The following is a 22,793-nucleotide window of genomic DNA, read 5'->3' on the forward strand; positions in this document are numbered from 1 at the left end:
TTGCACAAAATTATACATTCTCATTCTCACAACACTTGAACACTTTCCAATCCATTAAGTGCTATCTTGTGAGATATAGAGATATTAGAACTTTTAATTGTATTATCTACTCTTTATGAGAGTGTTGTTACATTTCAAACATTTATAATCCTTCAAAAATTTAAGTGAAAAACTCTATGTCATTATCACTAAGGTGAAGAATTTTAAAGAGAGTATTTCTTCCAATGATGAAAAAGATCTTGGTGAGAATTCATCAAGGACATTGTAATCTTTGGCTTTGATTAGTAAAGAATACAATACTCAAGATCGATTTAGTACTTGAGATGTGGATGTAAGCTTGTTAAACCACATTAAAAACTGAGTTTGCAATTTCCATTCCTATACTCTTTACTTTAAGCACTTTAATTACATTATACTGTTAGTTAATTGTGTTTAATTGATTCAATTACAATATTTGTTATTATTAGTGAAATACCTAATTCACATCCCTTAGATGTTATTATTGTTTTAATACTAAACCAACAAATTTTTCACTTTTTAAATTTTTTTAACACATTTTTATGTTCATATTAATTAAATGTAATGGCTTCACTAAAAATTATTAAATTAGTTAATTTCAATACCTAATCTTACAAAGTACATGTGTGTTTGTGTAAATTATCCATTTAATTTATAACAAAGAAATTGAAGAAACCTAATAAAAATGAGCAATTATATTTTAAAAGTACATTAGTTTTTTTTATTTTTATCATCATGACTAAAATATCCATTACCATAAACTGTTAAATAACGTTCTCAGGTATTTTTCTTAAGAGCATGAAAGTTTATTAATTAATTAAGATATTACTTAATCAATAAATCAATAATTTATTAATGTATACATTATTAATAAAAAAAATTATCAAGGTATTCTTTATTTTTCTCAAAAAAATAAACATATTATATATATATTGTGATTATATGAATATTATCTAATTATTGATTACAAATTATCATTATTCTATAGTTCTTTTCAAAAATTATATTTTTTAAAAATAAAAATTAAGTATCTTTTGAACTACTAAAGAAAAATCAAGGTGATTTTAAAGTTATTAAATGATAAACAAATTATTAAAAACATGATGAAAAATGACAGAAAATAAAGTTGAAGATGATAGTTTTATATCAAAAAAAAGATGCTCTCAAAGCAAGAATCACGTTACATTGTTTTCTTTTTTTTTTTTTTTTTTTTTTTTGCAATATAAGAACTTTAGCAATATAAGAACACCAAACCATAGCTTAGAGGAATTATTAAAGTTATATTTTCCAAAGACCTCTTTCAATCATGGATTTATATAATTTTAATACATATAAATATTATTAATTTATATATCAAATAAAATCTACATGTTTTTTTAATATTATTTTATAAATTTACCATATTAGTCTCAAGACTGGTAAAAATATTATTTAATCAAGGTTATTATCCCTTTTTAATCTTTTTCTTTTATCCTTTTTCCATTTTGAATTACACTGCCAAACATCTTAATTATGATAGTGAATAATTAAAGTAAGCCTTAACCAGTAAAATCAAGAAACATTATGCAATTAACCTTGTATAATTAATCACGAGGAATAACTCAACTGGTCAGATTTTGAGTTTGCTCTAATGGTCACAAGTTCAAGTCCTCTCAGGACCACTAGAGGCTTAAATAGTCGTTAACTTCAGGACCCGTGAAATTAGTTAAGGTACACGCAAGCTGACCCGAACACTCGCATTAATAATAATAATAAAAAAAAAAGATACATTATGCAATGAACGACAATACTATTGAGCTTATAGCGAGCATAGAACCACCGAGTTCTTCAGCACATGTATTTGATTTCTGTTTGAAATTGGAAAAAGGGATAAAGAAATGATCGAGGGCAAAACACTTCTGATTATCACAGATTTTACTCAGATATTGTAAAAAAAAAAAAAAAAAGGAAATGACTTCGAGCTACGTAGGTATCAGTGCTAATATCTGATTCCTAATAATGCCCATGCATTTCTGTATCTCTGCATAAATGGGAAGGTTTGTTGAACAACATGGCTTCAAACTTGTAACTGCAGAATCCAGTACCACGGCTACGTCACTCGGTGGAAATTGTCTTTCTGTACATCTCTGCAATTTGTTTTCTTAAGACAATTAGGGATTGTTCTCAACAACAATCAATCAATGAGAAAGACTATTTTTGTAGGAGAAAAGGAAAGTATATTACACATCCTAACAATACTTGCCTGAATCATTAGTAAAGTAGCTACACAGTGTGAAATAAGCTCTGTAGGGATTTGTACTTCATTTTGGGTGGACAAATTGTTAAACTTTGCATCAGGTGCATCGTTAATTGCCTCTGGATTTGCTGCACAGGAACTTAAATGATCCTGAGAAGCCAGAGTACCTTGAGCTGAAATTGCAGGGATAGAAGATCTAATGGCTGGCACACTTAAATCATCTGCTGAAAGCTTATTATTTACAAAATCTATGGCGTCCTCAATACTATCAATGCTGCTTCCTTCCTTCTTCAAGGATAACATTGCCTGAAATAGTTAAGGTCATAAAAGATGCAGTATAAACAGTTGACTACAATGCAGGGCTCGCCATCAAAGACATGCTAATAGCCCTAATTTTTCTTCCAGACAACTTATGAGCATAGAGTTCTAACTATATGGTCCCCTTAGAAAGAGAAATACAATTGGTGGAAGATTAATATTGGTCTATAAAATAGCAAAATTTGCTGACAGATGCAGGAGAATTGTTTCTCATACCTGCATAGCTGCATCAACCATTGTCTGGGCTTTCGTTCTTGAACTTTCAACAATTTCCACCACATGAGATCCAGATTCTTGAGTATCATCCGTAGAAGAATCGAAGGAGCTGCTATGGCATGCTGGCTCATCTATATTGGCTCCAGGCTTCAGCAACACATGAGGGATGTTCCCTTGGTATGTGTTACGTTCCCTCAAGCAAAAGAGAGCAGAAGAAACCTGCATGAAGAAAGACAAGCAATTGGTGCTTGCATGATAAAGGAAAGGAATTGAATCTGAAAATTGTCCATGTCTCATACCAGCTCATTGACCTCATTTAACTGTAGGAGTACTGCAGCATAGTGCTTTTTAAAAACTTCCGAATCCTTGAGAGAGTAATCTCCATGTTTTTGGCTTTCCAACACCTCATCATTCATGTGCTTCAACTCAGACACGACAGCCTCCTGCAGGTTTAAATATCCATAAGCTTTTTTTCAAACACCATTGTCATCAGAATCATTCAAAAGGTTTTCTATACGAGTGACAAGAGCAGATACCATGTGAAACATAAATAATAAACTTTCTACATTAATGATTAACCGATGCAAAGCTAATTTAAATAGTACTCAAAGTACATGAAACGTGTAGTTATGCAAATAATGGTATATAACACTAAATATGAAATCGAGAGCCCATAAATGTAAAGAGATCATCACAAGTGATGCATCAATCCTTGATTTAGTAAACTAGTGAAATATATCAAAGTGAAAACATAAACAGTTTAGGCATAATTAGCAGTATGAAATACAACCTTTTTGTCAAGAGCTTGAGTTAATTCAGAAAGAGCATGGATATCAGCTTCCTTAGCTTGGATCTGTGCACAAAAAGAAGGCTGGGCACCAACAGTTTCACCTCCAATATTGACTTGTGTGTTAGAACCTAACAAACCCCCCTGGTAAAGACAATTCTTCTTCGATAAATGAATAATGATATAATATTTACACGAAATACTTGGCAACATCAATGGAACCATAAGGCTGTGGAGTTATTCACGGTTGATATAGCACAACTTCAATAAGGACGATCCAATTAAAAATTCAATGGATACTATTTTAGTTCATCCATTACCTAAAAAAGATTAGGCAATGTTCTTGAATCTCATTAAATTGTACTCTGAGAACTTGGGTCATTAAACTAGTTGAAACATAAAATATCCCTACAAAGTGCCATATTAGATCCTAAATGTGTTTTAGCATCTGACATGAAAACTCTTAAGAACATCCATACGAGGCTTAGTTAAACATTTAAACCCCAAAGCATAAGTTACTACGTGAATAAAGTCATTGACAACATGACCCCACACTAAGTACTCTTAGGCAATTACTCAGAAATTTGACAGGACATACAAGAGGTGGCTTGTCTCAGTAGTGAACTGTGCCCTTCATGAATATAGAGCCAATATAAAAAAACCACACTGCAGTTTAAATGCAAAAAGATCCTCCATTTTTCAGCAGAAAACAGATTTTAATTGCTTAGCACATCTAACATTTAGGAAGACTTCAAAACTGATCAAATGTGATAAGCATATGGCTGAATTTAAATTCCTAGGACTGCGCACCTTTGGCTGCTGTAATAAATCGCTACTAGGATAAGTCAATGGGGAAGTATGTGGAAGAGCACTGGCACCCTCCAGGTTCTCACATGGTGAAAATTTGAATTCTTCCATCTTCTCTGCTGGTCGCACATTGATTTTGAGCTCATTTAAGTTCTTAATGTATCTATTCAAGGCAATATTGTGCCCAATCATAGATGCAGGCATGTTTTCCAATGGATTCAAAGGCATGCAATGGACATCCTGCAGTAAAAAAGAAGACTTGAAACAGGATAAATATACTGATTGAAGAGTGCTGAAATAAGATAAATTGGACTATTGGCTCTTGAATGCAAAACAAAGTGAACGGAGGGCATAAAAGATATTTGCAGCATGTCCTGAAGTCACAATCTATTTTTCCTTGAGACAGAAGTGGAAAGTATACTCACTTCATATGTTGGTAAAGTATATTCACTACATTTTCTAACACCTACTTACTGGAACAATTGTAAGCATCCAGAATACACAACCAGCTTGATATTCAGGTATCCAAGTCACTGACATGTGAAGGTGATGTTTCTAGTATAATAGGCGGTTGTGTAGAAGTGTATTAAAACTTAAATGCATCGGTGCTGTTCACTGCTGATGGTAAGCTATCTCCTTGCAGATTAAGACAGTGGAAGAAAACAGTTTTTAGAGTTCATTTGCCTTGCCTAATTTTTCTGTATTTTGCAATTAGATTCTTAGTTCGTGAATTGCAAGGAAAAAAAGAAATATTTTAACTTTGGTAAGAAAAACAGATCCAATATCCTTAGTTTGTGAACTATCACTGCTAGTTACTTATATTTAGATCATATTCACCATAACTGCAAGATAAACTTACCACAATTTAGTTAACCAGGTGCAATGCAACAAACTATAAAGCACAAGCATACTGAAAGTCAATCATCAAATGAAAATGTCTTATTTTCATAAAACAACTCAATAAAGACAAATAACTTACCATGACAAATTCAACCCCTAGTTCAGGTCGGTCAAACTGAACACAGCAGCGACTATGATCAACAGTTAATATACTTCCATCATGAATCTCACTTGTCCTTGGATGAAGAGCAAGAATGCGTTGACCAACTGATAAAGGTCGGGCTAAATCAGTTGGTAGTCCATCCATAGTTCCAGCACGGAGTTCTGCATAATGTTCTCTAACAGATTCTCGATATTGGTAAAGCTTCTCTTTCTCTTCCTTCAAAAATTGCTCTGAAAATCTTCGTGGTTTACCAAGGGAACTGCATTGATGAGATAATCCAAATCAAATTCTCTAGCTAAGACTTCAAGGATATGTCAAAGATAGCATCGAACACACATGCAAGATAAAATTGGAAGCCACAGACCTCCGAATGACACCCCATTCAACACGAGTTAGTCTTGGGATATGAGCCAATCCAACATGCTCCAGGTATTCAACAAATTCCCTTTTAGCAAACCATGGATAATCTATTGCACTATTGAACCATTCAAAAACACACCATCTTCGGACTAGATACCGGGAAAGGCAATTAGAAAGCTTTCCCTGCAATTATGAAATATACATATGAAAAAGATAACTAGATATTCAGGAAGTTAACTCATGGATATGTAAATAATTAGCACATATCTAACCTTAAGACTAGGAACTCTGTCCTGGAATGAAGGAATGACAGTATTAGATTGGCTATTTACAATATTCTCTGAAGACTTGGAATCTTTCTCGACCAAGAGCTTCGGAGTGTTTAGCTTACGGCTACTCCTCACTTTAGTAGGCATGTTGAATTGGTTGGCAGATAAAACCCGGATGGTAGTTGGAGCAAAATCATTCAATTCCCTTCCATGATTATTACTAGAAGAAGTACGTTCTGCAGGTTTCATCAATTTCCCTTCTTTAAAGCATGGGGCATCCTGCGAGCATTTTCCTTTACTCACAAAGTTATCATCATCTTTTGTAATCTACATCGAGCACAGAGATATAAGAATAACATCATTTAATAGGTCCTAGAAATAAAAGTTTCTATGTAGAAAGCACATTGATAGTGAACTTAAGTGACATTGGGCAGATGCGTCAAAATGCAGACTAATATAATAGAGGATCAATACTATGGATGAACGATGATGTAGAACAATTATCCTAAGAGTTTATAGACTAGATTGACAAGGTCAAGCCTGAAAAAAAGTCTGCAAAGAAACCCAAAAGCATCTAATATGATGCCTAAAGTTATTGTTTTTCTATTTTAATTATTTTTCTAGTTAATTTTGGATTTTAATTATTTGTTTCCTATTAACTTAGGAATTTTAATTTAATTAGTATTTTACTATTTAGTAATCCTAATGCTATATGAATTCTATTAATTAGATAAAATTTAATTAAGAATCATTTTTTGTAAAGGATTTTAGGACTAATATAAATAGAGATGTCTAATTTATTTTATGGAGATTTAGATTATGATTCAGATTTGATAAAGATATTAGACAATTTTCTCTAGATTTCTCTACAGTTAGATTGTAACCTTAAGGCTTGAGAACCTTAATTTTATCTTCACTATACGCTATGTCAGGTGACATTAGAGTGGGTCAGCATTCGGATTAATGGCAAACCGAGAAGAGAATTGTGGAGCACAACCGTATCTTTGTGACGGTGATTAAGGGATGAAGGCTATTTGGGATTAGTTAGATTGTCATTCAGAAGCGATTTGGTGACATCAACACCAGATTTAATGACCTTACAATCAGGCTTGAGGCAATATGGTTGCTTGCAAACAAGAATTGAGGAAGAAAAAAGGCACGCGTCAGGGATGACGCCTGCAACCAACCTATCCCTAAATCAGCTTGTGCAAATCCTTGTGGTCAATATGAATACGGATATTCATCTGATGAAGATCGAGGTAAGGTTGCTAGAAATAATAGGTATTATCAAGACTTTTGTATAATTTTTTTTTTGTGGTGATTTAGGAGTTATTTGATTGGTTAGCTGAGTGTGATTGATTTTATGAGTATAAGTGAATTTCATATTCGAGAAATGGTAAAAACTGTTGGGTTTAAATTGAAGCACATGGCCTTAGTTTGGTGGGATAAGCTATTGGAGGCGAGAGGGTAAAAGACCTATTGAAACTTGGGAGCGGATGAAGCAATTATTGAGAGGTAGATTTTTGCCCCTTGATTATGATCAACTTCTGTTCCATAAGTATCAGAGGTATTCCCAAAGTTCCTAAACTGTGCATGAATATACAACGAAATTTTTACACCAAGCTGAGCGAAATAATTTGCGTGAAACTGATGGGCAATGGGTTGCTAGATATGTAAAAGGATTGAAACCTGCCATTAGAGATAGAATCGAGCTTTAGATGCTGCTAAATGTTATTGATGCACGAAATATGGCTTTTAAGGGCAAAGATGTTGATGTAGGATAGAACCAATACGAGATTTGATCATCAAATTAGGGTTCCTACCATAGAGCCTTGATTTACACCTGTTGAGAAGAGTAAACTGCCATAGACAATCAATCCATCCAAGCAAGCTACTGTTAGCTCTGACTGATAAGAATAGGCCCCAAACAATTTCTGACAAGGATAACCAGAAGAGATATAATCCTTATGCCAAGCCGCCTTCAATAAAGTGTTATAGATGCGATCTAAAAAGGCATAGATCCATTGTATCTCCTCAGAGGAGGCTTGTGAGCGTGATTGAACATGAGGATGAAAAGTGTACAAAATATACAAAATTGTATCCAAAGGAGTGTTGTGAATTTGATGGTGAGAGTGAGTATGTTAGTCAGACGTATATGGTGAGACGATTATTAGGGACACCAAAAGTTGATGAGACATGACATCACAAGCTTTTTCATACCGGGTGCACGGTAAACCAACAAATTTTTTACCTTATTACTAATAGCGGTAGCTGCAAGAATATTATTGGTAGAGAAACCGTTGTTAAATTGGGTTTGAATATGGAGAAACATGATGAACCTTAAACATTAGGTTAGATTAAAGAGGCACCAAAAGTAACAACAATTGAAAGATTAAAAGTTCTTTTTTTCATAGGCAAGTATAGGGATGAAGTTTATTGTGATGTAATTGACATAAATACTTGTAACTTGTTGTTTGGTAGGCTATGACAATATGAAGTAAATACATGGCATGGGGGGCGAGAAAACATCTATAGATTTGCTAAGGATAATGTTAATTTTATTTTGATGCCTCTAAAGGGGAATTCCCAACCAAAAGCTCGGAAGGCTGGAGGAAAAGGATTCCTTACTATTACCCAATCTTTGTTAGAAATTAAGAGAGATTTAAAGGAGATGAAGAAGTACATGCTTTAATTGTGAAGTCCATGTTGTCCGAAGAAACTGATAAGGCAATAGAGGTACCTGAAGCTATTCTCTATTGCAGGAGTTTTAGGAAATTATTCCAAATGAGCTACCAGATGAGTTACCTCCTATGTGTGATATCCAACACCGGATTGACTTGATACCAAGGGCTAGTCTTCTAAATTTGCCTCATTACAAAATAAGCCAAAAAAGGGGGAGATCATAGGGGAGAAAATAAAATAATTGTTGAAGAAATGGTTGATTCAAGAGAGCTTAAGTCCATGTGCTATCCTTGTTTTACTAACATCAAAGAATGATGGTAATTGGTGTATATATGTTGATAGTCACGCCATCAACAAAATCATTATGGGATACAAGTTTTCAATTCCACAATTGAATGACATGCTAAATCAGTTGTGTGGGGCAACAGTCTTTTCAAGGATTGACTTGAGAAGTTGGTACTATCAGATTTGGATTCGACTAGGGGATGAGTGGAAACGGCTTTCAAGACAAAAGATGAGTTGTATGAGTGGTTAGTCATGTTATTTGGGTTAATAAATGCATCGAGCACATTCATACAGCTGATGAATAAGGTTTTGTGACCTTTCATAAATAAATTCGTTGTGGTTTATTTTGATGATATCCTTGTGTTTAGTCATAATGAAGCATACCATATTAAGCACTTGAGTGTTCTAAAGGTGTTGTTGAAAAACAACTTGTATATGAATCTGAATAAGTGTAGCTTCATGACCAGAAAGTTGTTATTCTTGGGTTTTCTAGTAAACACTGATGGAGTTGAAGTTGATGAGGAGAAAGTGATGGAGGGAACGTCATGATTGGCCCATGCCCAAGACAGTTAGCAATGTTTATAGTTTTAATGGCTTGACTACTTTCTATAGGAGATTTATTAAGAATTTTGGTAGTATTGTGGCACCGATCACTAAATGTTTAAAGAAGGGGAAATTTAAGTGGGGTGAGGAAGAAGAACAAAGTTTTGCCTTGATAAAGAAGAAGTTATACAATGCTCTAGTGCTTGCTTTACCCAACTTTGACAAGTTGTTTGAGGTTGAATGTGATACTTGTGGAGTGAATATTGGCGAAGTTCTTTCCCAGGAGAATTGTCTTATAGCCTTTTTCAGTGAAAAGTTGAATGAATAAAAAACTTTATGTTGTGGTAAAGACTTTGAAAATTTCGGAGCATTATTTGATCAATACAGATTTTATCTTATATTCAAATCATGAATCTCTAAAAACTCTGAATATTCAGAAGAAAATTAGTACAGATATGATGGCCAGGTGGATTACATCCTTCAAAAGTTCAGTTTTAGTCTAACACACAAAGCCAAAGTTTAGAACAAAGTAATTGATGCATTGAGTAGACGAATTGCTTGACTAATCACTTTTCATAGCAATATTTTGGGTTTTGAGTGTCTAAAGGAGTTGGAAGCTAAAGATGTTGGTGTTTAGATGATATGAGAAAAGTGTTCTAAACTTATGCATATTTCCATATACATAATGGTTACTTAATGAAAGGTAATCCGATTGTGTATCCATCGCAAATCCCTAAACAAGAAATTAATTCAAGACTTGCATGGTGGCGGATTAAAAGGTCATGAAGGAAGAGACAAAACAATATCAGCTTTGGAGGATAAGTATTATTGGCCTCAGCTCGAGTGTGATGTAAATAAATTTAGTCCATGCCATTTTACTTGTCAAATAGCTAAAGGGAAATCACAAAACATTGGTTTATACATGCCTTTACCTATACCTAAACATATCTGGGAAAATATTTCCATGAATTTCGTGTTAAGTATTCCACGAACTCAACAAGAATGAATTACATTTTTGATGTTGTGGACAAATATTCAACGATGACACACTTTATACTTAGCAAAAAGACTATGGATACAATCAATGTGGCTAGGCTATTTTTTCAAGAGATAGTGACGTAAAACAATTATCCCAAGAGTTTATGGACCAAATTAACAAGGTCAAGCCTGAAGTTACTGTTTTCATGTTTTAATTCTTTTCCTGCTTTAATTATTTTCCTAGTTAATTTGGATTTTAATTATTTCTTTTCTGCTTAGCTTCAAACTTTTAATTTAATTAGTATTTTACTATTTAAGAATCCTAGTGCTAGATGGATTTTATTAATTAGGTAAGTTTTAATTAAAAATCTTTTCCTATAAAGGATTTAGAACTAATATAAATAAGGATATCCAATTTATTTTATGGAAAAAAAAAAGACTATTATTCATATTTAATAAAATACCAGAGTTTTCTCTAGATTTTTCTACAGTTCAGTATATTACCATAGGGTTTGAAAACCCTAGTTTTATCTTCGTTATACGCTGCGTCAAGAGGTATCAGAGCAAGTCAACATCCAAATCAATGGTGAACCATGAAAAGAATCATAGAGTAGTTGGTGGCAACCATTCTCATGATGGTGATCGGGGGATGCAGGTTGTCTGGGATTAGCTAGATCGTTATTCAATAGCGATAGCAGCTTTAAAGGGTGAACGCAAACTGGGTTTGGCAACATCAATGCTAGATTTGATGACCTTATAACCACACTTAAGACACTAGGGTTGTGCACAAACATGAACCGGGAAAGAAGAGAGGCACACAACGAGGATGAAGCCTGCGACCAACCTGATTGGACCAGTTCACGAAAATCCCCGTGGTTAGTATAACTATAGGTATTCATCTAATAGAGAATATCTATTTTGGCTAATGGGAGGCACAAACAGGAATCGCAAAGAGAAGAAAAACATGCTTAGAAACTTATCTTAGTCTGAAATTCCACTTGGACGATCACTTGTCTATGTAAAAGGTGTTGGTGAAAATGTACTTAATGGTGATTGTGGGACCTTGTCAGATCAAGACAAACAACCATAACCAGAGAGAAAAAAATCAATCAATGTGATTGAATGTCAGTATGAGCAAGAACCTTTCAATGACAGATGTTTTATTCGAACCTGATGGAGATGATGAAGAGGATTTATATAATGGTGAAGATCTTGCAAACAAGGACATGAATGAAGGACTTAATAATTTATGACAAGTCTTCTGGAGATATTATGGAATATTATTTTAGTGTTCTTTTAAATACAACGGTCGCAGTATTGGAGGATATAGATGATGATAAACTCAAGTTTGAAGTAGAAAAATGTAGAAAGGAACTACAAGTGGACTTCATAGAAACAGAGTATAACATCAGATATTGATTTTCCTTTGTTATACACGCACTATAAATTAAATTTTAAAGTTCACATGTCAAAGATATGCTACTATGTGAATAAGATAGCTACAAGATTATATTAAAAGTAGTTGTTTATTTGGAGTGGAATGGTTCGATTTCTAACGGATAACTCGAGGACAAGTTTTTCTCAAGTGGGGGAGACTAACATAGGATAATTATCCGAAGAGTTTATGGACCAAATTGACGAGGTCAAGCCTGAAGGAATTGTTTTCGTGTTTTAATTATTTTTCTAGTTAATTTTGGATTTTAATTATTTGTTTTCTACTTAGCTTAGAACTTCTAATCTTAATATTTTACTATTTAAGAATCCTAATGATAGATGGATTCTATTAATTAGGTAAGTTTTAATTAGAAATCCTTTCCTATAATGGATTTAGGACGAATATAAACAAGAATGTCTAGTATATTTTATGGAGAAAAAAGACTTATTCATATTCAATAGAATACTAGAGAATTTTCTTTAGTTTTCTTTACAGTTTGGCATGTAATCTTAGGGCTTCAGAACCTTAGTTTTTTCTTCGCTATACACTGCTTCAAATAGTGAGGTTGCATGGTGTTCCAAAATCCATCACGTCTTATAGATATATTAGGTTCCTTAGTCACTTATGACTACCTTTGTGAAAGATGTTTAATTCCTCTTTAAAATTTAGTTGTACTACTCATCCACAAACTAATGGCCAAACAAAGTCTCTAAGCAGAACTTTAGGCAATCTAATTCATAGTGTTTGTAGAGACAAGCCTAAAAAGTGGGATGTTGCATTGACTCATGCAAAGTTTGCTTATAACAATTCCAAGCATAGTGCTACTAGCAAGACACAATTTCAGATTGTGTACATGAAACCTCCAAATTATGTACTTGATCTACATCCACTGTCCAAAGTTGTTGGGTTTAGCAAGTCACCAGAGAATTTAGTTGAACAAGTACAAGCTGTGGATCAAGAGATCACAAGGAAACTGGAAGAATTAGCTTCCAAAAATAAGCACACATTAGACAAGCATAAACGAGTTAAATTGTTTCAAAGAGGAGATGTGGTCATGATTTTCTTACGCAAGGAGAGGTTTTCAGTAGGCACCTATAATAAGCTGACGATGAAGAAATATGGTATCTACAAGATACTGAACTTAACTCAGAGGACGAGTTTTTCTCAAGTGGAGGAAACTGATATAAAACAATTATCTCAAGAGTTCGTGGATCAGATTGACAAGGCCAAGCCTAAAAAGAAGTCCACAAAGAAACTCGAAAGCATCTGATATGAAGCCTAAGTTTTTTCTATTTTAATTATTTTCCTAATTAATTTTGGATTTTACTCATTTGTTTCCTACTTAGCTTAGAAATTTTAATTTAATTAGTATTTTACTATTTAAAAATCTTAATGCTAGATTAAGTCTATTAATTAGGCAAGTTTTAATTATGAATCTTTTTCTATAAAGAATTTTAGGACTAATATAAATAAGAATTTCTAGTTTATTTTATGGAGATTTATACTATTATTCAAATTTAATAAAAATACTAGAGAATTCTCTACAGTTAGGTCTGTAAGCTTAAGGTTTGAGAACCCTAATTTGATCTTCGCTATACGCTGCATCAAATGATATTTGTAATCCAAAATCAGTACTTACACACAGCAGGATAAAAAAAAAAGGAAGAAAGAAAGAAATGAAAAGAAACGGAAAGGACCACCCTTAAAACTTAAAAGGTCCCTCCAAGATGCATTAGAAACATATGATTGTTGTGAGATACAACATGAATATAATGATAACTATAGGGAGTCATAAAAAACAAAGAACCAGTATCCAGTTTTCCAATTATCAATTGCAAAAAATAAGAGCCCAGGTGAAAGACAGAAAATTAATTATTGACAACCACTAACATAATATTTTTTTGAAAAGGTGATGATTATCTATTCTAATGGATTTCCTCCTACAAATAAATATAGGTAAGCAAGTAGGAAGATAAGTGCGTAAAATGCAATTCTTAGTGCTCTCCTTGTTCCACAAATAGTTTTGGTAGGACCTAGCAGAAGTAAGGTCCCTAATTTAAGACACATGCTGAGTGTCACTTCCGTTACTGAAAGAATAAGAATACAAATAACAAAGTAGCAGCAGCAACAATTATAACAATATTGTCTACGAGAATAATCCAAATAATTACAGTACAACTATAATAATACAAGTCATGATAAAACTTCAGAACTGAATGCAGGTTCCAGATTCATAAATTGCAAAATACACATCCTCTATAAATGGGTTGAATTTGTCACAAGAACATTATGTCAAGGTGCCAGATGCATAATGTTATTATCCAAAAGATTGTAATCCATAGCATGAAGCATTGAAATAACTCATAGCAGTTGCTGATTAAAATGGAAAAGAACTACACACCTCAACCTTTTGAGATTCACCCAGATGAGAATCAGCATGCTTTTCATTTTCTGAAATCTGCAAGTTGTAAGCAACTTGCAGATTGGTAAACTCATGAAGTATAAAAATCTAGCAAGTAAAGTAAAAACAAGAAAAATAGCATCAGCCATGGTTACAAAGATCCTTACTTTAGATGGCGAGGGCTTTTGTCTTCTTTTCCGCATCACAGGACTGATCTGATAGGGTGCTTCCTTTACTTCTGGAATAGAAGTAACGTTATGAGTGAATACTTTTCCGTGTTTAGTGTTCTTGAAGGAGATAGGTTTTACACCAGGAGAAGAACGATTCCCTTTCAGCTTAGACTTGGCAACGATCCCGGTCTTTTCTTCCTCAACAAGAGCAGACAGCCCTGACACATGATAACAAAAAGTTGGATTGGAAATTCACCGAAAACAGAGATATAACATAGAATGTAATCCTGTGCATTTAACCATTCAACAAGGAAAATAAAGAAAGATTTCAAAGAGCTTGAGAATTGTAAGAATATTTGTTTTCACGTTAAAACAGTCTGAGAGATATTATTCATTGCATGTAATATAATGATCCCTCTCTCACATTCATGTGGAGCCAAATGAGTTACTACATGAGGGCCCCACATGAATGCGAGAGGAGGAGCATCTTACTGAAGAGATTGCAAAATAATTAACAAGTTTTGTTATTGGCAGGTTCGAATAGTTGATTTTTAATGCATAAAATTTTTATCTATGATCAAGAGAATCACGTTTGTATTGTTGCCTGCCTTGCATTTACTAATGCCAGCAAGGAAGAAACAAAGAAGGAAATGCATGATAACTATCTATGCAAAAAAGCATTGTCAAAATCACCACAAAGTTGTGTCTGACGATTGGTCAGTTCGTTTTTGATGAAGAAAACATCACAAAGCATAAAAAGGAACACCTAAAAAGCATTTGTAAATTTGAATAAAAATGTAGAAATCAATGGCGAACATTTTTATTTTCAGATTGTGAAATTAGCTGCTGTATCAGCATACAAGCTTATAAGCATATATTACAGATATATATGGGTAGATAATGCATGAGTAAACCAGTAAATTACCCTGATCTCTTGGATGGTAAATCAGTGTTGTTTGCCAGAGTGTTGTGACTATTGCTTTGGGCTTATACTAAAATATCACAAACCCATAAATTTTCCAAGCAATCTGAAAAGTGATATCATTCTGGACCATTATAACTGTAACTCAACAATAGGGATACACCATCCAATTAAACTCCTTGTCCTAACTTCAACAAAATAGTATTAGCTAGCTACAATATGTCAGTATGTAATATTTGCATGTAGCAACATCAAACTAACTTCAAAATACATCCATGTTTCAGTTGTAGCAAAGAATATGCACCTTAAAAGAAAAAAAAATGAAAATAAAAGGGGCAGCCTAGCAAGAACATGGAGCATCTGTTTCAGTCAGACTTCACGTGAAGAAACTTAAATATCTTATACAAAACATGTTTGAGTCTTACCCGTGTCAACAGATGTTTCTGGCAACCTCAAGGATAAATCAGCAAGTGCTTCTAAGGCATCGAAGTCGGTGTCTTCAACTACACAGAGAATTCAAGAAAAATGAAGCCAGATATAGCATGATTCAACAGAAAGGAGGGTAGTAGGTCAACATTGAAGCTCGATCAAAGTAGAGAAAGAAAGAAAAATAGATCATCACGAACTTAAGCAATGGCCTAGAACAGAGATAGGGTGACCATGCCCCCCCCCACCCACTAAATTTCTTTTATTTGTCTCTTTTCAAGGATTATCACTGTTTGATGTATATGTTTCCTTCAAGTTTTCCTATTATTCTGAACATATGGCACCACTCAGTATTTTAAGTGTTCCAAATTTGCATTTCCTCGTTAAGATGCCATTGATTATATGCGTAAGGGTGAAATGATAAGTTTTATAGGAATGGGATTTAATGGTATTATCATAAAGGTCATTTTGATTCAGTTTTGCATTCCCAAATAAACATTAAGTATCTCCCAGTACACCCTGGAAATAACATGCCAAACATAACGGTTTAGCTTAAAAAATTGATGCATTTGCTATAATACTCAGGAAGATAATCAAAATCATATCCAATAAGAGTGGATATTATACACGTAACGAGGAAATATGAAAAGGATGCAAGTGCAGAACATCTCATTGACTTCTATAGAAAAGTAATTAAAGCCTGAGATTTATTTATTTTTCCTATTTTTCTGCAGTGGGAGGATGCGACAAGGCTTAATTTTTTTGGTAGTAATTGATGCAAAACTTGGTTGGTCAAAGACAGTTATAGTTAGAAACAATTACACTCTCATAGATATCTGCTGAAGTAAACCAGAATCTGTGATTGAAATAGAATTATAATTAAGCGGATATCTGCTAAAGCATGCATGATTTGAGACCAGATGCCTTGAGATTCATTATCATCTTAAGACACCGTATTGCTTTCCATATGAGATCACACAAAATGATATATTTTCTAATTTCTTTCTTTCTTTGGCATCATCTCTGGCTTGAACCCATATAATGTTACAGCCAAAAGCAGAAATTTTCTTCTTAGTTCCGTTTCCAGTAGCTTCCAGAATATAAAGACTATATTTTTACACAATCTTCAAAAAAAGTAATTATGTACAATGACATATGTTATTGCAGATTAACATCTTCCAGATAATAATACAGCTTCTATCTGCTCAACCAAATGAAGACTACAAAAAATCATACAGCTGATGTTAATGGAAGTTAATGAATAAACAGCTAAACTGCACAATTATGAGATATTCCAAAGAAAGGAAAGATTAAAAACTGCCAGAATGGGCATTTTCAAGGAAATTAAAGCTTTCCTAGATATCAGAGTGAAAGAAGAACAGATAGCAGACAGAGGAACTTGGTTTAGATAAAATCACTACCATACCTTCCCCAAACAGAACCTTCTTACTTCTCTTTCTTGAACCCTTGGAGGACCTCACAAGTTTTGAATACGCAACCTCCATTTCAAATTTTTCTTCAACAGCTTCCAGTTTCTGCCCTTCCTCTGTCCCACTGCAGGCTTCTCTTACATCATCCAAATGATTGTCTAAATTTTCTTCTACTTCTAGTGACCTCCTTCCATGGTATCTCCTTCCCTTCCAAAAGATTCTATCTCTTGCATAATCTCCACCGTAAGCATCTGTGCTGCCTAAACTTAATTCACAACCCACCTCGTCCATTTCACTGCCACGAAGCTTGGCACTCATCATCTCTGATTCAGGATGCTGAATACCACAATCGATTAATTAACAAATTCTATAGCAATCAGAAAACATAATAGAAGCCACCAAATAAATGAAATACCATTAGTTCATCATGCTGAGCAGGTGAGGGTGTCTTTGTTTTTCTCTTAGGAGTTTGAGAAACTTGGGGAGATCCACCTCTTTGTGAAGCCTCAGTCAAGGCCAATGCTATCTCATGAGCAACATCATCATCAACAGCATCAGCCTTTACTTTCATACCTTGCCAAATTGGTGAAACATACTTCTCATTATCTTTATCATGGGAATATGTAACAGGTACACGAGGAGTCCTTTTCCCAACAGCCCAAGGCTTGCTTCCTAAAAGAAATCCAAATAAGTGGACAAAATGAACTCTAAACAACACATTCATAATGGAATGCTTTTCTCATTGCACTTGTATGTGTCTCAAGGAGAAGCAGTTTATGAGCAAGCATACAAAAGAATAAGCCAAAGTGCGAAGAAAAGGAACACATAAATTTGCCACCAATTTCAAGCATGGAAAAACGATGATACAATGTCATAAGCACTACCCATTAAAAGAAAAGAAAGAGCGGTGTATACATATGTAGTAAGCTACTATATCCATGCAAGCATACAAAGACAGGGATTCTGGGGGGGAGATCTTTCTACCAGAGCGTCTTTTCTTTAACAATGATAAGCAGCCATAATTTGATGCAGCTGGCTGGGACTGTAAAAGATCTAGAACTGGCGGTGCCTCTGATCCTTTGGTTACCCGAGCCCGCTTCTGAGGCTTTTGAGAGGGTCCTGTGCCCCCATTGCTTTCTAGCTCACTGTCACTCTCTCCCTGTCCATAAGCATGAGAGTTAAAATCATAATAGATAAAAATAGCACATGTAGAAAGAAATTTACCTCATTGTCTCACTATACATATCAATGAACTTAAACAAAGAGACAATCACCAATATCCAAAAAACAAACTTAAAAGCATCCTTATTATGAATCATGTAATCATATAAATGAGACTAAATAAAGAACTTCAATATTTTTATGCTCTAAAATCCGCCCTAACTCCATTTTGTATGTATATGCATTAACAAATGAATGCCTCTACCTCTATTCAATTATTATTTTACATTTATTATCTATCCGTCAATAGTTTGCCTCATTTAACTAGGGGTTCTAATTTATTTTAGCCGAGTGATTGACCAGTGAAAAGAATCAGCACGTTTAAAGAAACAGATAGGGAAGGAGCGGAATCGTTGTTGTGTTATAATGCTCATGGATTGCAACAAGCTAGACTGGCTTCCAATCACCAATTTGCTCTCCCAGAACTTTGGATAGAATAATGTGGCATCCATTTTGAGCATTACTCAAAAGCGCACTCCAGAATTAAGATACATATGGAATTCTACAAAACCTTCCCAACCTTACCAGATTAGAGTAGTGATCTGTCATCATTGCAATTAGTCCAGCACCAGAAGCAAAGCCCTTTGGAAGAGATAAGTAAGCCTGAAAATACAGCACATATCTATTACCAACTTCAACAAACGAGAGCCACACAGTAACAAGACAAAAATCACAGTTATAAAGATGGTAAAAATATCACTTCAATGTAACAAGACAGAAATGATCAAGCAAATTTCATGCAGTAAAAAATCTAGAAGGTTTTCAAATCAAGATCAAATATTTGTTGGATATTGAATTCAACACTTACCTTATTCATAGTGTAAAGGGCTTCTACCATTCCCACAGATCGGTTCCGCACCACAGCAGCTACCTATCAGCCCCAATGTGGGGAAACAAAAGGGGGAAAGAAAAGAAGAACATGGTAAGGTAATGATGCAATGATCAATGTCAGCAGTAGGCTTGATTCCAAATACATTATGTCAGATCACTTGCTCCCACAAAACTTTACTTTTCATACGATATAGGCCCATTTACCCCTTGCAAACTGAATCTAGTAAAATGAACATGCCACCATAACTGAAAAGCAAACAAAGTTGGCAAGCAGGCGCTGGTATGCACTAACTAACCTTCTCCCAATCTTTCCCATGTTTCCGATACGCCTTATAGAACTGCTCTAGTTCTTCCTTACCCCATTGTGGCCCTAACATTTTAGATAACTTCCTCTTCTGCACATAATTTAAAAAAAAAAGAGAGAGAGAGAAAAGAAAAGAGATCACTATCTGGTCACTGATTCAAATCAAGTACCTTAACTTATACATCACTTAATTAAATCATAGATAAGATAATAATCCACCAACAAACATCACAATAATAATTTAAATCGTCTACAAAATAAACAAAAAAGAAGAAGCAAAAAACTCACCCGCGGCCTGCTTTTATTAGCAATCTCTGCAGCATTTTTGTTAGGTGAGACTTCATCAATGTTTGAATACCGCTTATTTACACTTCTTTTTCTCGACGGAGCCATCACTCACTTCTTCAATTACCTTAAAAAAAACAAAAAAAAAGAGAGAGAATTCAACGCAGCGATTCTCAATTTCACGAAATTCTCGAAGAAGAAAAGGGTGAAATTAAGTAAACGAAAGGGTGAAATTTGAACAACTGACCGATTTAATTGTAAGTTCATCGTGATGAAATCCTTCACTGGCTGTGAAGAGAGGAAGAAGAAGAAGAGCAGAAATCGATCGATCAAGCGGCTACCAAGACGAAGAAGTTGATTTTTTTTTTTCTCTCGCGATAATGGGAGATGGAAAAATTGGGGGTTATAACCGCGAAACTTTAAAAAAAAAAAACTTTTTTTTTCTTTACTTTTGAGCATAGATGGCCGCATTAGTAGTTAAGTTTCGATTACTATAGCCAATTTCAATTTTTTAAAATAATAATTTAATACTCCATAATCAAAATATATATATATAAAAAAAAATTATCTTTAAAACATCATTACAAAAAACTCTTAATTTAAGAATTATCACACGTGTTTTCTAAGTGAACAGCCATCTGCTTCTCTTCTCAAACACCTGATATCTCACTGAATATCACTGTTGCCAGATCAAAACGCAGAATCGAGCCAAACAACTTCTCATCTTTTATCTTTAAATCGCCAGTCTTGCCAGTAAAGGCCACCATCCAAGTGAACTGCTGGCTGAGATTCATCGCCAATCATGAAACCAGCAGATTTGTTGTTTATTCTCCATACACTGGTTCTTAGAGAGAAAACTTGAATGGTATTTACTAGTTTTGTGGCAACAAGGGATCTTACATTCTTGTATTCATCATTCAAGGAATTATAACCAAACCCTAAAGTTTCCCAGCCATTTATTCTCATGCATAGCCTTTACTGCATAAGATTTTCTATTATCATCAGGACGAATTTTTTTATCAATAGATGTAGAAAACAAATTTTAAGGAGTTAAGCGATTAAAACGATATATAATTTCTAAAGAAAAATAATTAGTAATAGAATGGACGCTATTATTATAAGTAAATTTAATAAATGAATGAACAATATTTCTAGTTTTTTTAATTTTTTTTATTGATAATTTTTAATAGATAAAATTCTATTAATTAATTCAATTTAATTATCTGTTTGTTTGTGGATAACAAATACAAAAAAATAATAATTTTATTTTGAATTTTTCTCACAAAATCTTTTAAAAATATCTAAGAATTTAACATTACAGTGAGACACAATACTCCTAATCAAAGGAACTTCAATCCTTCCAAGAATTTACAAATTTAATTAAAAATTTAATTTGGAAATTATTCAACCTAGTAAAAGATAACAATAATGTTGATTTTTTTTATTAAAAAAATCTCTATAAAAAGTATTTATATTAGATAGAATTCTAAATCTAATAGGATATCCCTAATAAATATGGATAAACTTAATAAATAATAATAATTCAAAGAACCTAAATTTAAATAAATGTCTTAATATCTCTAAAATACATAATACTAACTAAAAAATAAATGAAACAATAGTCCAACTAATTTAAATAAGAATAAATTTGTTTTTATAATCTGTTGGCAAAATTGAAATTCAACTTTAAATGCACAGTTCTCTCTTACATTGATGAATTATAAGGCGTGTCATCTATCATTAGAAAGATATGAATGTCTAATTTCCAATACAACTGACATCACATTAAAATTTCTTTTGTAGTTATAGTTATGAGCAAAATAGTAGTAAAATATCAAAATTGACAGATTCAAATCTTCTCATTTCAATCCTTTTGTAATATTTAAATGATCACCTATAATTCCTTTTTTAACATGAATTAAATTAATGAAGCCTTTTACTTTATTATTTAATATTTTTTTAAATTTCACCAATTTCCATGTATTTTAAAGAAGTCTATTGAGAATCTCTTTGAACCTCTTAATTTCAAGTCTTGTTATTGGACCGACTAGAATTTTTAATGATGTTATTTGTATCCCACCATAATAATTACTTATTTGTCAAAAGGCTTAATACGAATCAAGGCATACGCATTTTAAAAATTTTTTTTTTTTTAGTTTAATGTGGGTGTCCGGGTCAGCTTGCGTGTACTTCGACTAATTCCACGGGCCCTGAAGTTAACGACCATGTAAGCCTCCAGTGACCATCATATGAGCAATCACAAGGCTCGAACCACCTGATTGTGAAAGTTATGGATTCTTAAAATGATGAGTAATAATATATTTTATATTTAACTTGAGATTTGCTTACAAATAACTCACGTCTTACTTAGGGTTCATTAAGAGAAATGATTTTTGTCGTTGCCTTTCTGCCGATAGCTATAGCCGAAGCATTGATAAAAAATAAAAAAAAATAAAATAAATTGATTATGTTGCATTCTATGAGTATAGGATATGCTTTCACTAACCTTGTTTCTTTCGCATTAACTGTTAAAACTCTGGCTTGAAACATTCATCAAATGATTATAACTTCACCAGAACTCTCTATCATTTACACAGTCAATAGAGTTTCCTTTATGAGTATCAAGCCTTTTATCCTCTAGTATGCATGTATGTTTATTCTGGGAGTGTTCGGGAGGGTGATAATGGTTATTTTTTAAAATGTTTTTTTGCTTGAAAATAAATTGATATAATATATTTTTAAAAAATTATTTTTGACATAGCACATCAAAATTATATAAAAACACTAAAAAAAATATTAATTTGAAGTAAAAAAATCAAAAATACTTTTAAAATACAAAAACAAACAGGACGTTTATCCTATTAAT

The 22,793-nt window shown here is 33.3% G+C and overlaps 1 protein-coding gene across 2 annotated transcripts; it reads right to left on the minus strand.

Annotated features, from left to right (window-relative positions):
* Window positions 1-1,787: 1,787 nt before the first annotated feature.
* LOC7475371 (protein ALWAYS EARLY 3) lies at window positions 1,788-20,889 on the minus strand. Of its 2 annotated transcripts, XM_024610431.2 has the most exons (20): window positions 20,175-20,888; window positions 19,931-20,054; window positions 19,635-19,733; window positions 19,316-19,378; window positions 19,033-19,110; window positions 18,271-18,445; window positions 17,702-17,958; window positions 17,283-17,622; window positions 15,856-15,933; window positions 14,506-14,726; window positions 14,339-14,395; window positions 6,018-6,341; window positions 5,750-5,928; window positions 5,362-5,644; window positions 4,386-4,622; window positions 3,579-3,719; window positions 3,088-3,231; window positions 2,789-3,007; window positions 2,261-2,560; window positions 1,788-2,144 (listed from the first exon to the last, which is right to left on the minus strand). In XM_024610431.2, exons 2-20 carry the CDS (start codon window positions 20,033-20,035, stop codon window positions 1,980-1,982), a joined length of 3,465 nt encoding a protein of 1,154 aa, XP_024466199.2. In that variant the 5' UTR covers window positions 20,036-20,054; window positions 20,175-20,888; the 3' UTR covers window positions 1,788-1,979. The 2 variants fall into 2 exon arrangements, with proteins under 2 accessions (XP_024466199.2, XP_006378110.3); XM_006378048.3 differs by lacking the exon at window positions 14,339-14,395 and having other exon boundaries at window positions 20,175-20,889.
* Between the last annotated feature and the right edge of the window lie 1,904 nt (window positions 20,890-22,793).

This window comes from Populus trichocarpa, chromosome 10 (assembly GCF_000002775.5).
Source record: "Populus trichocarpa isolate Nisqually-1 chromosome 10, P.trichocarpa_v4.1, whole genome shotgun sequence".
NCBI classification, from domain to species: domain Eukaryota; kingdom Viridiplantae; phylum Streptophyta; class Magnoliopsida; order Malpighiales; family Salicaceae; genus Populus; species Populus trichocarpa.

Excerpts from the sequence above, each read along its gene's own strand:
- LOC7475371 (XM_024610431.2), bottom strand. The coding sequence starts at position 20,035 with ATGGCTCCGTCGAGAAAAAGAAGTGTAAATAAGCGGTATTCAAACATT. Across the intron at positions 19,111-19,315 it reads CCCTTTACACTATGAATAAG|GCTTACTTATCTCTTCCAAA; the intron begins GTAAGTGTTGAA and ends CTGTATTTTCAG. Across the intron at positions 3,008-3,087 it reads TAAATGAGGTCAATGAGCTG|GTTTCTTCTGCTCTCTTTTG; the intron begins GTATGAGACATG and ends TTCTTCATGCAG.